Here is a 14,785-nt window from a genome sequence, read left to right on the forward strand (position 1 = left end):
GTGAAAAGGGGGCATTTTGCTCAGTGTCAGAGTCTAAAAGACAAGATGCAGCAGCAATCTGGACTCACATGGATCCTGTCCTTAGAGATATACAGACTAAATATCCATCAGTTACTACTGTGCACTTCTGGTCAGATGGCCCCAGTAAGCAGTATAAGAATAAGAAAAACTTCTATCTCATTTCTGAAGTGCCACCCACTCTGGGCTTCAGCAGGACCACATGGAATTATTTCCCAACATCCCACGGAAAAGGTGCACCCGACGGCATTGGAGGAACAGTAAAAAGAACTGCAGACTCCTTGCTTTTGCGGGGAAATTATGTAGTGGATGGTAAAGATTTCTTTGAGAAGATCTCAAACAGTTTGAATGGTGTTCAACTGTATCATATTTTGGAAGAGAACTTGGAGACGTATGACACACTTGTTGCAAAACACCTCAAACAGGTTCCATCAACAAGACAGATACACCAGGTAATCCCACATCAAAATTGCATCTGCCACAGACAGCTATCATGCTTTTGCAGTGAGCCATTGGATTGCCAATGATTTTCCCCAGCTACTCTTCGAATAAGAGACTCCTCAGAGGAGCAGCAGACTGATGCAAGGGCCAGGAAGAGCCGTCCATTGGCCATGCTGATGGAGGAGATGGAAGATGAGTTGGGAGAAGCAGGGGATTCGGTCGATGAAATGGAAGATTTGGTGGATGAAATGGAAGAGGAGCCATTGAAAGGTCCTGAGGGTGCTACTGTTGATTATAACTATCAACAGTATTGAGACAGGGGATTGGCTGGCAGTGGTGTATGATAATCACTGGTGGTTAGGAAAGTCCATTGATGTAGATATAGAACACCAAGATGTGAAAGTTGAGTTTTTGCATCCTCATGGTCCTACTGGCAATTTTCACCCAAAACATGGGAGGAGGGATGTCTGTTTCTGTCCAGTGAAAGATGTCCTTTTGAAACTGACAGGGACAGCTTGTCCCCTCCAAGCAAGCCGGACAAGGGAGCTCTATGCCATAGGCCCTGATGTTATGGATTTCATAGAGCGTAGGCATGTTCAACACCTCTTGTCCAATGCACAAGTCCCGCAGGTTAGACAAAATATTATATAAATATCTAATGCTTGGCTCTACACCGAAGGTAGTAATGACGGATACTATCTCTATATATATTTACTTACTTGTTGAGAGAAATTGAAGCAAATCATAGAACTTACCTGCCCTGTAAAAAAAAATTGATTACCTGTCTAAACCCCTGTGCAATTTAGATTTACAGAAACACTGACATTATGAGTCTGATTATTCACTTTTCATTTTTTCAGTGAGCCTTTGGAAGCAGTCAGGGAATACATTGAGAGAATTCTGGATCCTGTTACACATCAACATTTGTACACTATTAACACTATTACATAACTTTCTTAATTAGTTCTATTGTGTCATCTTCCAAATCAGTAGTTATTGTATTTACAGTTTAGTTCAAATATAGATGACCAATAGAGGACCTCCAGATACATTTGCTTTTTTCATCTATACAAAACTTTCTTAATTAGTTCTATTGTGTCCTCTTCCAAGTCAGTAGTTATTATATTTACAGTTTAGTTCAAATATAGATGACCAATAGAGGACCTCCAGATACATTTGCTTTTTTCTTTTGATACTAGGAACATTTTGACATTTTTATGTGTGCCTTAACTCTTTAACTGCCACGGAATTCTAGAATACTGCACCCCCTCACTGCCAGAACAACATTCTAAAGCCTTAAAGATCCTGTCACCAGGTACAGATGCACCCCCTCACTGCCAGAACAACATTCTAAAGCCTTAAAGATCCTGTCACCAGGTTAGAACCTTTTCCCTTGGTACTCTCTCTGCCATATCAAAACTAGTAAAGTAAATATCTTCATTCAGTTTGATTTCTTGATTAGTTTGTCAACACCGTCAATTCAGTGTCAACACCGTAAGATGGAGGTTTTTCATTTTTATAAAAAAATGTATGTGTATTTTGTTCAGTTGAGTGTGTTTACACATTAAAACACCAATTTATCTACATGTATCAGTGTCTTGTGCACAAAACCACTGATTGTATATATTAAAAATGAAAAAATAGGTAAACTAAATTAAGGTAATTTAAAATGGCTCATTCCAAAACAATGTAAAATAATATTAAAAGTATATACAGTGCAATTTATAACTTAAACTTGCTAAGGCACACCATTTCTATGCACTTACAGACTTTACAGTGTTGTTAAATTGATCAAAAACAGAAAAAAACACATTTTCATGTGTCAGACGGAGTTGACAAATGTCAAGTTACTAAGTGCGTAAATGTCAATTTAAAAAAAAAAAAATGCTTAAATATAAAACCTGTTCCTTTTCATAGTATGATAGATGAGACTCGTGTTTATGAAGATATCCAATTCCAATTAATGTAGTATTAATTTTTTGTTTGTCACTTTTCAAAAGTACTTTTGTCCCTTATCTCAAGAATCAGTGATATATATATATATATATATATATATTTTTTTTTTTTTTTTTTTTTTTTACCATCGCTTTGGCGCCCCTATGCGCTGCATATAGTGCATGCCCACTTTTTTCGCCACTGGCTACATATAGTAACCCTGTAAATAGCCTAGGCCTCAAAACACTACTATATGGGCCTCATCATAACCACTATAGGAGCTACATAACCCTGTAGATAGCCTAGGCCTCAAAGCACTACTATATGGGCCTCATCATAACCACTATAGGAGCTACATAACCCTGTAAATAGCCTAGGCCTCAAAGCACTAATATGTAATATATTAGTGGGTAGCCTAGGCCTTAAAGGGCTAATATATGTGATATATTAGTGGGTTTTAATTTAAATACCCCCCACCCCAGTTTTGGTGTGCCACCCCAAGATTGGCACTGGCCTCATCTGGCCACCCAGCTGTTCAAATGTTCTGGAGGCGCCTCTGGCTTGCTGTCTGGGTAGTATGTGCACAAAAAAACCCATCTACAATATATCTTTAATACTAGGACTCATGAATGGTGGCTAATAATGGGCAATGTAGATGTTGCATTAAAGATCAGCTGATAATGGGTAATGTAGATGTTGCATAAAAGATCTAATAATGTAGATGTTGCATTAAAGATCAGCCATTTCTATCTACAACAGTCAAGAATCCTGTCAACCAATGCCAACGTGTGCTTGCTAGGGAGGTATGTCCAAAAATACTAGGATTCATTATAAATAGTATTCCTATATAACGTTGTCCATAACTACTGTAGGATTCCTATAACTCTTTCACATAAGAGATGAAATCTCTTATTATAGACACACTTAACATGTCGTGGGTGCTGAACAAGGAGGTTTGAGAATTTCCATTCTGATCTGAGGAAAACTGTGCTCTCGAGCTCACTGGGGCGCTGCAAAACCCGCGAGCTCAGCTGGAGGTCGGGGCGCGAGAGGACGTGCATCTCTCCTATCTCTGATGCAGGCAGCACGTGCCCCAGTCCCTCACAGCCTCCAGCTGCTACGCATAAGTGTGACGTCAAACACACACGCGCACACATACACACACATGCAGGATGATGACACGCCCCTCTCGTGATGCCGCGTTAAATCTTTAAACATAGATGTTCATGACCGACTCTCTCTCTCTCTCTCTCTCTCTCTCACACACACACACACACACACACAGCGAGATAGAGCTGCGGTTTCGGCGATAGCGGATTACAACCTTCCCCCTCCCTCGTGCGCACATCTGCCCAGTGTTTATGTAATCGCGGGCATCCATCCGCACACGGGACAGTGTAACGGCTCTTGGGAACCAACGCTGAAAAAATATCTTTTATTTCGATTGAGCTCGGTGCTTTACCGGAATAAATACACCTCCCTTGACCGCGCCATTTCATTGGGATACGCTTCTGTCTACACGGGAGTTAAAGCCCGCGACAGCACGCGCTCCTCAGCTGAGAGAGAGGGATGGAGGGAGGGATGGAGAGATTGTCAACCATGAAAAAGTGGGACGCTCGTGGATAGAGTTCGACATCCAGTCAGCGAAAGCCGCGAGCTGTTTGGCTTTTTAATAATCTGCGGCTCCTTGCGCGGACGACTGCTGTCATCCTGTAAGACACGCACACAACACACACACACACACACACACGCGCGCGCGCGCGCGCGCGGGGGGAGAGTGGAATAGGCTAACGGCATTCCTTTCGACCTGTCAGCGATGCCCGTCCCCGTGCAACTGGAGTCTACAGGAGATCACTCCCGTACGTCGGAACCGCGAAGCTGCGAAGAGGCGCTCCTCGTCAGCTCTCAGTGGATGTAGACGTCTGCTTCCGTCCCATTGCTGGCGGCTATGCATCCTCGGGCGTGTGCGCGCGCGAACGCGTTGGAGTGTGTGTGAGTGTGTTCGAGTGCGTGTGTAAGCGTGCGTGCGCGAGTCATGGGGAAGGAACAGGAGCTGCTACAGGCCGTGAAGACTGAGGACTTAACCACCGCACAGCGCATCCTCCAACGACCCAGCAAAGCCAGTGAGTACACTACACTACAGACACCATACACACCATACACACACCACACACCCCATACACACACACACACACACACACATACCATACACACACCATACACACCATACACATACCACACACACACACACCATACACACACACACACATACCATACACACACCATACACACCATACACACACACACACACACACACACTATACACACACACACACCACACACACACACACACACACACACATCCATATACATTATTTATTCATATATATTTATATGTGTGTGTGTGTGTGTGAGTATGTTTGAGTATATGTGTGTGTATGTGCATGTTTGATGTTTGTTTGTGTGGGTATATGTGGGTTCATGTATGTATGTCTGTGTGTGTGTGTGTGAGAGAGAGAGAGAGAGTGAGTGGTTATATGTGGTTACTGTATGTATGTATGTGTGTGTGTATGTGTGAGAGAGAGAGTGAAAGAGAGAGTGAGTGGGTATATGTGTGTACTGTATGTATGTATGTATGTGTGTGTGTGTGTGAGTGTGTGTGGGTATATGTGTGTACTGTATGTATGTATGTGTGTGTGTGTGTGAGTGTGTGTGGGTATATGTGTGTACTGTATGTATGTGTATGTGTGTGTGTGTGGGTATATGTGTGTACTGTATGTATGTGTGTGAGTGTATGTGAGTGTGTGTGGTTATATGTGTGTACTGTATGTATGTGTGTGAGTGTATGTGTGTGTGTGTGTGTGTGTGGTTATATGTGTGTACTGTATGTATGTGTGTGAGTGTATGTGAGTGTGAGTGGTTATATGTGTGTACTGTATGTATGTGTGTGGGTGTATTTGAGTGTGTGTGGGTATATGTGTGTATTGTGTGTATGCATGTACATGCATGTGTGTGGGTGTGTGGGTATATGTGTGAACTGTATGTATGTGTGTGAGTGAGTGTGTGTGTGTGTGTGAGAGTGTGGGTATATGTGGGTATATGTGTGTACTGTATGTATGTGTGTGTGTGTGTAGTGTGTGGGTATATGTGTGTACTGTATGTGTGTGTGTGTAGTGTGTGGGTATATGTGTAAACTGTATGTATGTGTGTGTGTGTAGTGTGTGGGTATATGTGCGAGTGTATGTATGTATATGCATGTGTGTGTAAACTGTATAGATGTGTGTGAGAGTGTAAGTGTATGAGACTTTATATGCACTCTGTGTGTGTGTGTGGAGTGTGTGGGTATATGTGTGAGTGTATGTATGTGTGTGTGTGGAGTGTGTAGGTATATGTGTGAGTGTATGTATGTATATATATGTGTGTGTAAACTGTATAGATGTGTGTGAGAGTGTATGAGACTTTATATGCACTCTGTGTGTGTGGGTATATGTGTGAGTGTATGTATGTGTGTGTGTGTGTAGTGTGTGGGTATATGTGTGAGTGTATGTATATATATATATATATATATATATATATATATATATACATACACTCACACATATACCCACACACTACACACACACACACATACATACACTCACATATATATATATATATATGTGTGTGTGTGTAAACTGTATAGATGTGTGTGAGAGTGTGTGTGTAGTGTGTGGGTATATTTGTGAGTGTATGTATGTGTGTGTGTGTAGTGTGTGGGTATATGTGTGAGTGTATGTATGTAAATACATGTGTGTGTAAACTGTATAGATGTGTGTGAGAGTGCAAGTGTATGAGACTTTATATGCACTCTGTGTGTGTGTGTAGTGTGTGGGTATATGTGTGAGTGTATGTATGTGTGTGTGTGTAGTGTGTGGGTATATGTGTGAGTGTATGTATGTATATATATATATGTGTGTAAACTGTATGTATGTGTGTGAGTGTGTGTGTGTGTAGTGTGTGGGTATATGTGTGAGTGTATGTATGTATATATATGTGTGTGTAAACTGTATAGATGTGTGTGAGAGTGTATGAGACTTCATATGCACTCTGTGTGTATGTGGAGTGTGTCAGGGTTTCTGTTGTCCTGTAATTGCTGGACATTGGCCGGAAAAAAATGAAATGTCCGACAAAATTAAATCTCTCCGGTCAAATTGTCAGATTAAAATTGGCAAATAATCCCGTCCCCCTAACACAATCTGAATTTGAGAATGAGCCTAAAATGTAAGCCTATACTTAAGCAAGAATATATCCTTCGGCTATGTTTTAAAGGAACAGGCTCTACCGTCTGAAAGTTATTAGACAACACACATATGCTGCATTTCAAATAAAGCGCAAGTTTAAAACGTCTGTTAAACAACGAACAAATGAGTGAGGCGGTTCAGACATGGCCAGGCCGAGGCAGACTAGCCTTAAACGCTTTCTTCAGAGGTCAGACGCGATGGATGATGGTAAATCGGTAACGCCTGAAACCTCAGATGTCCGGTCAGCTCCACCACCACCTGAGAAAAAGCCGAAGTGTTGGGCATACTGTAGCCCTATCTGTCGGAATCAGTGACCACCAGACAAAAAGCCGAAATGTTGGGCGTACTGTAGCCCTATCTGTCGGGATGAAGTGTTGGGCATACTGTAGCCGAAGTGTTAGGCATACTGTAGCCCTATCTGTCGGGATGAAGTGTTGGGCGTACTGTAGCCCTATCTGTCGGGATGAAGTGTTGGGCGTACTGTAGCCCTATCTGTCGGGATGAAGTGTTGGGCGTACTGTAGCCGAAGTGTTAGGCATACTGTAGCCCTATCTGTCGGGATGAAGTGTTGGGCGTACTGTAGCCCTATCTGTCGGGATGAAGTGTTGGGCGTACTGTAGCCCTATCTGTCGGGATGAAGTGTTGGGCATACTGTAGCCCTATCTGTCGAGATGAAGTGTTGGGCATACTGTAGCCGAAGTGTTGGGCGTACTGTAGCCCTATCTGTCGGGATGAAGTGTTAACATATGCATATGCACATATGCTGCATTTCAAATAAAGCGCAAGTTTAAAACGTCTGTTAAACAACGAACAAATGAGTGAGGCGGTTCAGACATGGCCAGGCCGAGGCAGACTAGCCTTAAACGCTTTCTTCAGAGGTCAGACGCGATGGATGATGGTAAATCGGTAACGCCTGAAACCTCAGATGTCCACCAGTGACCACCAGACAAAAAGCCGAAGTGTTGGGCGTACTGTAGCCCTATCTGTCGGGATGAAGTGTTGGGCATACTGTAGCCGAAGTGTTGGGCATACTGTAGCCCTATCTGTCGGGATGAAGTGTTGGGCATACTGTAGCCCTATCTGTCGGGATGAAGTGTTGGGCGTACTGTAGCCCTATCTGTCAGTCGGGATGAAGTGTTGGGCATACTGTAGCCCTATCTGTCGGGATGAAGTGTTGGGCATACTGTAGCCCTATCTGTCGGGATGAAGTGTTAACATATGCATATGCACATATGCTGCATTTCAAATAAAGCGCAAGTTTAAAACGTCTGTTAAACAACAAATAAATGAGTGAGGCGGTTCAGACATGGCCAGGCCGAGGCAGACTAGCCTTAAACGCTTTCTTCAGAGGTCAGACGCGATGGATGATGGTAAATAAATAAATAAAGAAAAAGCCGAAGTGTTGGGCATACTGTAGCCCTATCTGTCGGAATCAGTGACCACCAGACAAAAAGCCGAAGTGTTGGGCGTACTGTAGCCCTATCTGTCGGGATGAAGTGTTGGGCATACTGTAGCCGAAGTGTTGGGCATACTGTAGCCCTATCTGTCGGGATGAAGTGTTGGGCATACTGTAGCCGAAGTGTTGGGCATACTGTAGCCCTATCTGTCGGGATGAAGTGTTGGGGCGTACTGTAGCCATATCTGTCGGGATGAAGTGTTGGGCATACTGTAGCCCTATCTGTCTGTCGGGATGAAGTGTTGGGCATACTGTAGCCCTATCTGTCGGGATGAAGTGTTGGGCGTACTGTAGCCCTATCTGTCGGGATGAAGTGTTGGGCGTACTGTAGCCCAACTGTCGGGATGAAGTGTTGGGCGTACTGTAGCCCTATCTGTCTGTCGGGATGAAGTGTTGGGCGTACTGTAGCCCTATCTATCTGTCAGGATGAAGTGTTGGGCATACTGTAGCCCTATCTGTCAGAAAAGCCGAAGTGTTGGGCATACTGTAGCCCTATCTGTCGGGATGAAGTGTTGGGCGTACTGTAGCCCTATCTGTTGGGATGAAGTGTTGGGCATACTGTAGCCCTATCTGTCGGGATGAAGTGTTGGGCGTACTGTAGCCCTATCTGTCTGTCGGGATGAAGTGTTGGGCGTACTGTAGCCCTATCTGTCGGGATGAAGTGTTGGGCGTACTGTAGCCGAAGTGTTGGGCGTACTGTAGCCCTATCTGTCGGGATGAAGTGTTGGGCGTACTGTAGCCGAAGTGTTGGGCGTACTGTAGCCCTATCTGTCGGGATGAAGTGTTGGGCGTACTGTAGCCCTATCTGTCTATCGGGATGAAGTGTTGGGCGTGCTGTAGCCCTATCTATCTGTCAGGATGAAGTGTTGGGCATACTGTAGCCCTATCTGTCGGAAAAGCCGAAGTGTTAGGCATACTGTAGCCGAAGTGTTGGGCATACTGTAGCCCTATCTGTCTGTCGGGATGAAGTGTTGGGCGTACTGTAGCCCTATCTATCTGTCAGGATGAAGTGTTGGGCATACTGTAGCCCTATCTGTCGGAAAAGCCGAAGTGTTGGGCATACTGTAGCCCTATCTTTCGGGATGAAGTGTTGGGCATACTGTAGCCCTATCTGTCGGGATGAAGTGTTGGGTGTACTGTAGCCGAAGTGTTGGGCGTACTGTAGCCCTATCTGTCGGGATGAAGTGTTGGGCGTACTGTAGCCCTATCTGTCTGTCGGGATGAAGTGTTGGGCATACTGTAGCCCTATCTGTCGGAAAAGCCGAAGTGTTGGGCATACTGTAGCCCTATCTGTTGGGATGAAGTGTTGGGCGTACTGTAGCCCTATCTGTCGGGATGAAGTGTTGGGCATACTGTAGCCCTATCTGTCGGGATGAAGTGTTGGGTGTACTGTAGCCCTATCTGTCGGGATGAAGTGTTGGGCGTACTGTAGCCCTATCTGTCTGTCGGGATGAAGTGTTGGGCATACTGTAGCCCTATCTGTCGGGATGAAGTGTTGGGCGTACTGTAGCCGAAGTGTTGGGCGTACTGTAGCCCTATCTGTCTGTCGGGATGAAGTGTTGGGCGTACTGTAGCCCTATCTATCTGTCAGGATGAAGTGTTGGGCATACTGTAGCCCTATCTGTCGGAAAAGCCGAAGTGTTGGGCATACTGTAGCCCTATCTGTCTGTCGGGATGAAGTGTTGGGCGTACTGCAGCCCTATCTGTCTGTCGGGATGAAGTGTTGGGCGTACTGTAGCCCTATCTGTCGGGATGAAGTGTTGGGCGTACTGTAGCCAAAGTGTTGGGCGTACTGTAGCCCTATCTGTCGGGATGAAGTGTTGGGCATACTGTAGCCCTATCTGTCGGGATGGCTACACTGGACATGCAGCGGTGTTCTGTTCCCATGGCTACACTGGACATGTAGACAGACCCATGGCTACACTGGACATGCAGCTGTGGTCTGTTCCCATGGCTACACTGGACATGTAGACAGACCCATGGCAACACTGGACATGCAGCTGTGTTCTGTTCCCATGGCTACACTGGACATGCAGCTGTGTTCTGTTCCCATGGCTACACTGGACATGTAGACAGACCCATGGCTACACTGGACATGCAGCTGTGGTCTGTTCCCATGGCTACACTGGACATGTAGACAGACCCATGGCAACACTGGACATGCAGCTGTGTTCTGTTCCCATGGCTACACTGGACATGCAGCTGTGTTCTGTTCCCATGGCTACACTGGACATGTAGACAGACCCATGGCAACACTGGACATACAGCTGTGTTCTGTTCCCATGGCTACACTGGACATGCAGCGGTGTTCTGTTCCCATGGCTACACTGGACATGTAGACAGACCTATGGCTACACTGGACATGTAGCTGTGTTCTGTTCCCATGGCTACACTGGACATGCAGCGGTGTTCTGTTCCCATGGCTACACTGGACATGTAGACAGACCTATGGCTACACTGGACATGCAGCGGTGTTCTGTTCCCAGAGCATATGCTCTCTCTGTCTATGATTTGCAGGCTTAGGGCCTCCTCGACGAGGAGATTGCTGGTGCGCGGATAATTTGCGGCACAATCTAGAATAGGAAATATTTCTTAATTCAGTGTTATCAAATAAAGAGGCAAAGCATTAGGGGGTAGTGGTGTGAGTGTGTGCGCATCTGTTGAACCACTAGATTAGCATTAGGGAGTAGTGGTGTGAGCCAGGGCCGTAGTCACCATAGACATTGAGGGGGACGTGTCAAATATGAAAAATAGAAAAAGAAAGAAAGAAAAAAGCGAACAAACCAACAAGCCCCACCATCTGAAATGTAATCAAATGTAAATACACAAATTAGTGACCTAGTGATGGTTCCAGAGTAGCCTACACACAAGTGACCTAGTGGGGCAACCGTGGCCTACTGGTTAGCGCTTCAGACTTGTAACCGGAGGGTTGCCGGTTCAAACCCCGACCATTAGGAACGGCTGAAGTGCCCTTGAGCAAGGCACCTAACCCCTCACTGCTCCCCGAGCGCCGCTGCTGTAGCAGGCAGCTCACTGCGCCGGAATAAGTGTTTCACTAATTCACGGATTGGGATAAATGCAGAGACCAAATTTCCCTAATGGGATCAAAAGAGTATATACAATATACTTATATACTGATGGTTCCAGAGTAGCCTACACACAAGTGGTTTGTCCTGGTTGTTTTTTTTTTCAGAGAGCCTGAGATACTCCCAACCAATCAGAGAGCCCTGAAATACTCCCAACCAATCAGAGAGCCCTGAAATACTCCCAGGCACTTTCAGACTGTCCTGTATGCTGATGTGTGTGTGTGTATGTGTGTGTGTGTGTGTATTTGTGTATGAGTGTGTATGTATGTGTGTGTATGTATGTGTGTGTATGTGTGTGTGTGTGTGTGTGTGTGTATGTGTGTATGGGTGTTTGTGTGTGTGTGTGGTGTGTGTGTGTGTGGGAGACTGTCCTGTATCTTAGATAGATAGATAGATAGATAGATAGATACTTTATTGATCCCCAGGGGAAATTCAAGGGGAAATCTTTGTGATATCCATCAGATGTCTGACGTCTGCACACTTCTCAGGGGGGAGAGAAGATAATTACGTTTCAATTATAGTGTGTGTGTGCGTGTGTGTATGTGTGTGTGTATTGTGTTTCTGTGTGTATCCGTATGTGTGTAAGTGTGCATGCGTATGTGTGTGTGTGTGTGTGTGTGTGTGTGTGTGTGTGTCTCCTTGCAAAGATCACTGACCTAGGCTGTGCATGTAAGTTTGTGGCATTGATATTTGGCAGCCTTGGACATGTCCACTGACTATCAGTCAACCGCCCCGAATTGTGCGGTACATCCCGTATATTGAGTAATTTTGATTTGTCCCGTCAGGGACAGCTCCAGTCCCGAATTTCAATCAGAGCCTCGTCTGCCTTGTCAAGATGTCAATGGCCAATAGTAGGCTACTGTAAACGCCCCTGTAAACACTGTAAAGTGTCCAGTGCAATCACTACCACCACGCGCATCTCGCACTGTGCGTATGGCACCAAGGGACAGAGGGGCACTACAATTTACCCAGATGAGAAGCTTTACTGCAAACTGCTCTTCACTCTTCTTAGAGAACGTTTACAATGTCAAAATGCAGCAACATTTACAGTGTAAATCCGTCCGTTTTGAGGGTCGAAAGGGCCCGAGAAGGAACGAACCGAACTTGTGACGCTTTGATCATTGCTAATATTGTGCTATAAATGTGGCACAAACAGTGTTAGAGTTTGTAGACTTGCCATGCTAGTTGTGTTTGTAATAAGGAGGTGCTAGTCCTTGAAATAGGTTGTGTTTATAATCTGTGTTTTATAATAAGGAGGTGCTAGTCCTTGAAATAGGTTGTGTTTATTATCTGTGTTTGTAATAAGGAGGTGCTAGTCCTTGTAATAGGTTGTGTTTATGATCTGTGTTTATAAGGAGGTGCTAGTCCTTGTAATAGGTTGTGTTTATGATCTGTGTTTTATAATAAGGAGGTGCTAGTCCTTGTAATAGGTTGTGTTTATAATCTGTGTTTTATAATAAGGAGGTGGTAGTCCTTGAAATAGGTTGTGTTTATGATCTGATTATAATAAGGAGGTGGTAGTCCTTGTAATAGGTTGTGTTTATGATCTGATTATAATAAGGAGGTGGTAGTCCTTGTAATAGGTTGTGTTTATGATCTGTGTTTTATAATAAGGAGGTGCTAGTCCTTGAAATAGGTTGTGTTTATAATCTGTGTTTTATAATAAGGAGGTGGTAGTCCTTGAAATAGGTTGTGATTATAATAAGGAGGTGGTAGTCCTTGAAATAGGTTGTGTTTATTATCTGTGTTTTTAATAAGGAGGTGCTAGTCCTTGTAATAGGTTGTGTTAATGATCTGTGTTTTATAATAAGGAGGTGGTAGTCCTTGAAATAGGTTGTGTTTATGATCTGATTATAATAAGGAGGTGCTAGTCCATGTAATGGGTTGTGATTATAATAAGGAGGTGCTAGTCCTTGTAATGGGTTGTGTTTATGATCTGTGTTTATAAGGAGGTGCTAGTACTGTGTTTATAATCTGTTTATGAACACATGAAACCCTCCATGCAAAGATCACTGACCTAGGCTGTGCATGTAAGTTTGTAGCATTGATATGTGGCAGCCTGGGACATGTCCACAAACTGACTGTTAGTGGACTAAGACTGGCAGGGCTACCAAAAGAAAAGTCTAAACAGCTGGCAAAATTCTGCTCCATATCAGCTGTGATAGGCAGTCTTGCTGAGTGGCGTAAGCCATGCTTTATGTACCTTGTTTGTGTGTGTGTGTGTGTGTGTGTGTGTGATATGCAGTCTTGCTGTGTGGTGTAGGCGATGCCTTATGTAGCCTTGTGTGTGTGTGTGTGTGTGTGTGTGTGTGTGAGTGATAAGGCAGCCTTGCTGTGTGTACCCTTGAATGTCAAAGCTGTATCACCTTTGAGAATATTTGAATCCTTTCAGTAAGACATTTGGATGGTGGATTCAAATAAAGAATACAAATGTGTGTGTGTGTGTGTGTGCGTGTGTGTGTGTGTGTGTGTGTGCGTGTGTGTGTGCGTGTGTGTGTGTGTATCAGAAAGAGAGAGATTGAGATTTGTGAGGGTATGCCAATCATTGCAACAGAGCTTTTATTTTTGAGTCTTGCAAAGGAGAGACTGACAGTGTGACTTTTTCCCGCAGTGTGTGTGTGTGTGTGCGTGCGTGTGGTATTCTTGGAATGTGGGTCACCTCCTGTCTCTGTGCTAACTCCGCTCAGGACACCTCAGGCTGTGTCCCAAATGGCCACCTCACTCTCTAAGTAGTGCACTAAGTAGCACACTAAATAGCTAAATAGCACACTCCACTATGTAGTGCACTAAATAGCACACTGCACTGAGTATCACACTGCACTGAGTAGCACACTGAGTAGCACACTGCACTGAGTATCACACTGAGTAGCACACTGCACTGTGTAGCACACTGAGTAGCACACTGCACTGAGTATCACACTGAGTAGCACACTGCACTGAGTAGCACACTGCACTGTGTAGCACACTGAGTAGCACACTGCACTGAGTAGCACACTGAGTAGCACACTGCACTGAGTAGCACACTGAGTAGCACACTGCACTGAGTATCACACTGAGTAGCACACTGAGTAGCACACTGCACTGAGTAGCACACTGCACTGAGTATCACACTGAGTAGCACACTGCACTGAGTAGCACACTGCACTGAGTATCACACTGAGTATCACACTGCACTGAGTAGCACACTGAGTAGCACACTGCACTGAGTAGCACACTGAGTAGCACACTGCACTGAGTAGCACACTGAGTAGCACACTGAGTAGCACACTGCACTGAGTAGCACACTGCACTGAGTAGCACACTGAGTAGCACACTGCACTGAGTAGCACACTGAGTAGCACACTGCACTGAGTAGCACACTGAGTAGCACACTGCACTGAGTAGCACACTGAGTAGTACACTGCACTGAGTAGCACACTGCACTGAGTAGCACACTGAGTAGCACACTGAGTAGCACACTGCACTGAGTAGCACACTGAGTAGCACACTGCACTGAGTAGCACACTGAGTAGTACACTGCACTGAGTAGCACACTGCACTGAGTAGCACACTGAGTAGCACACTGAGTA

General features: G+C 44.8%; 1 protein-coding gene across 2 annotated transcripts in view; it reads left to right on the forward strand.

The window, feature by feature from the left end:
• Positions 1 to 3,550: 3,550 nt before the first annotated feature.
• The window catches only part of si:dkeyp-9d4.3 (caskin-1), a 76,844-nt gene continuing 65,609 nt past the window's right edge, over positions 3,551 to 14,785 (forward strand). For both annotated transcript variants that reach the window (XM_042105514.1, XM_042105516.1), the window contains exon 1: positions 3,551 to 4,517. In XM_042105514.1, coding sequence (XP_041961448.1) covers positions 4,430 to 4,517 — 88 coding nt within the window. In that variant the 5' untranslated portion in view covers positions 3,551 to 4,429. The remainder of the gene's footprint in view (positions 4,518 to 14,785) is intronic.

Source organism: Alosa sapidissima, chromosome 9 (assembly GCF_018492685.1).
Source record: "Alosa sapidissima isolate fAloSap1 chromosome 9, fAloSap1.pri, whole genome shotgun sequence".
In the NCBI taxonomy this organism is placed as follows: Eukaryota; Metazoa; Chordata; class Actinopteri; order Clupeiformes; family Clupeidae; genus Alosa; species Alosa sapidissima.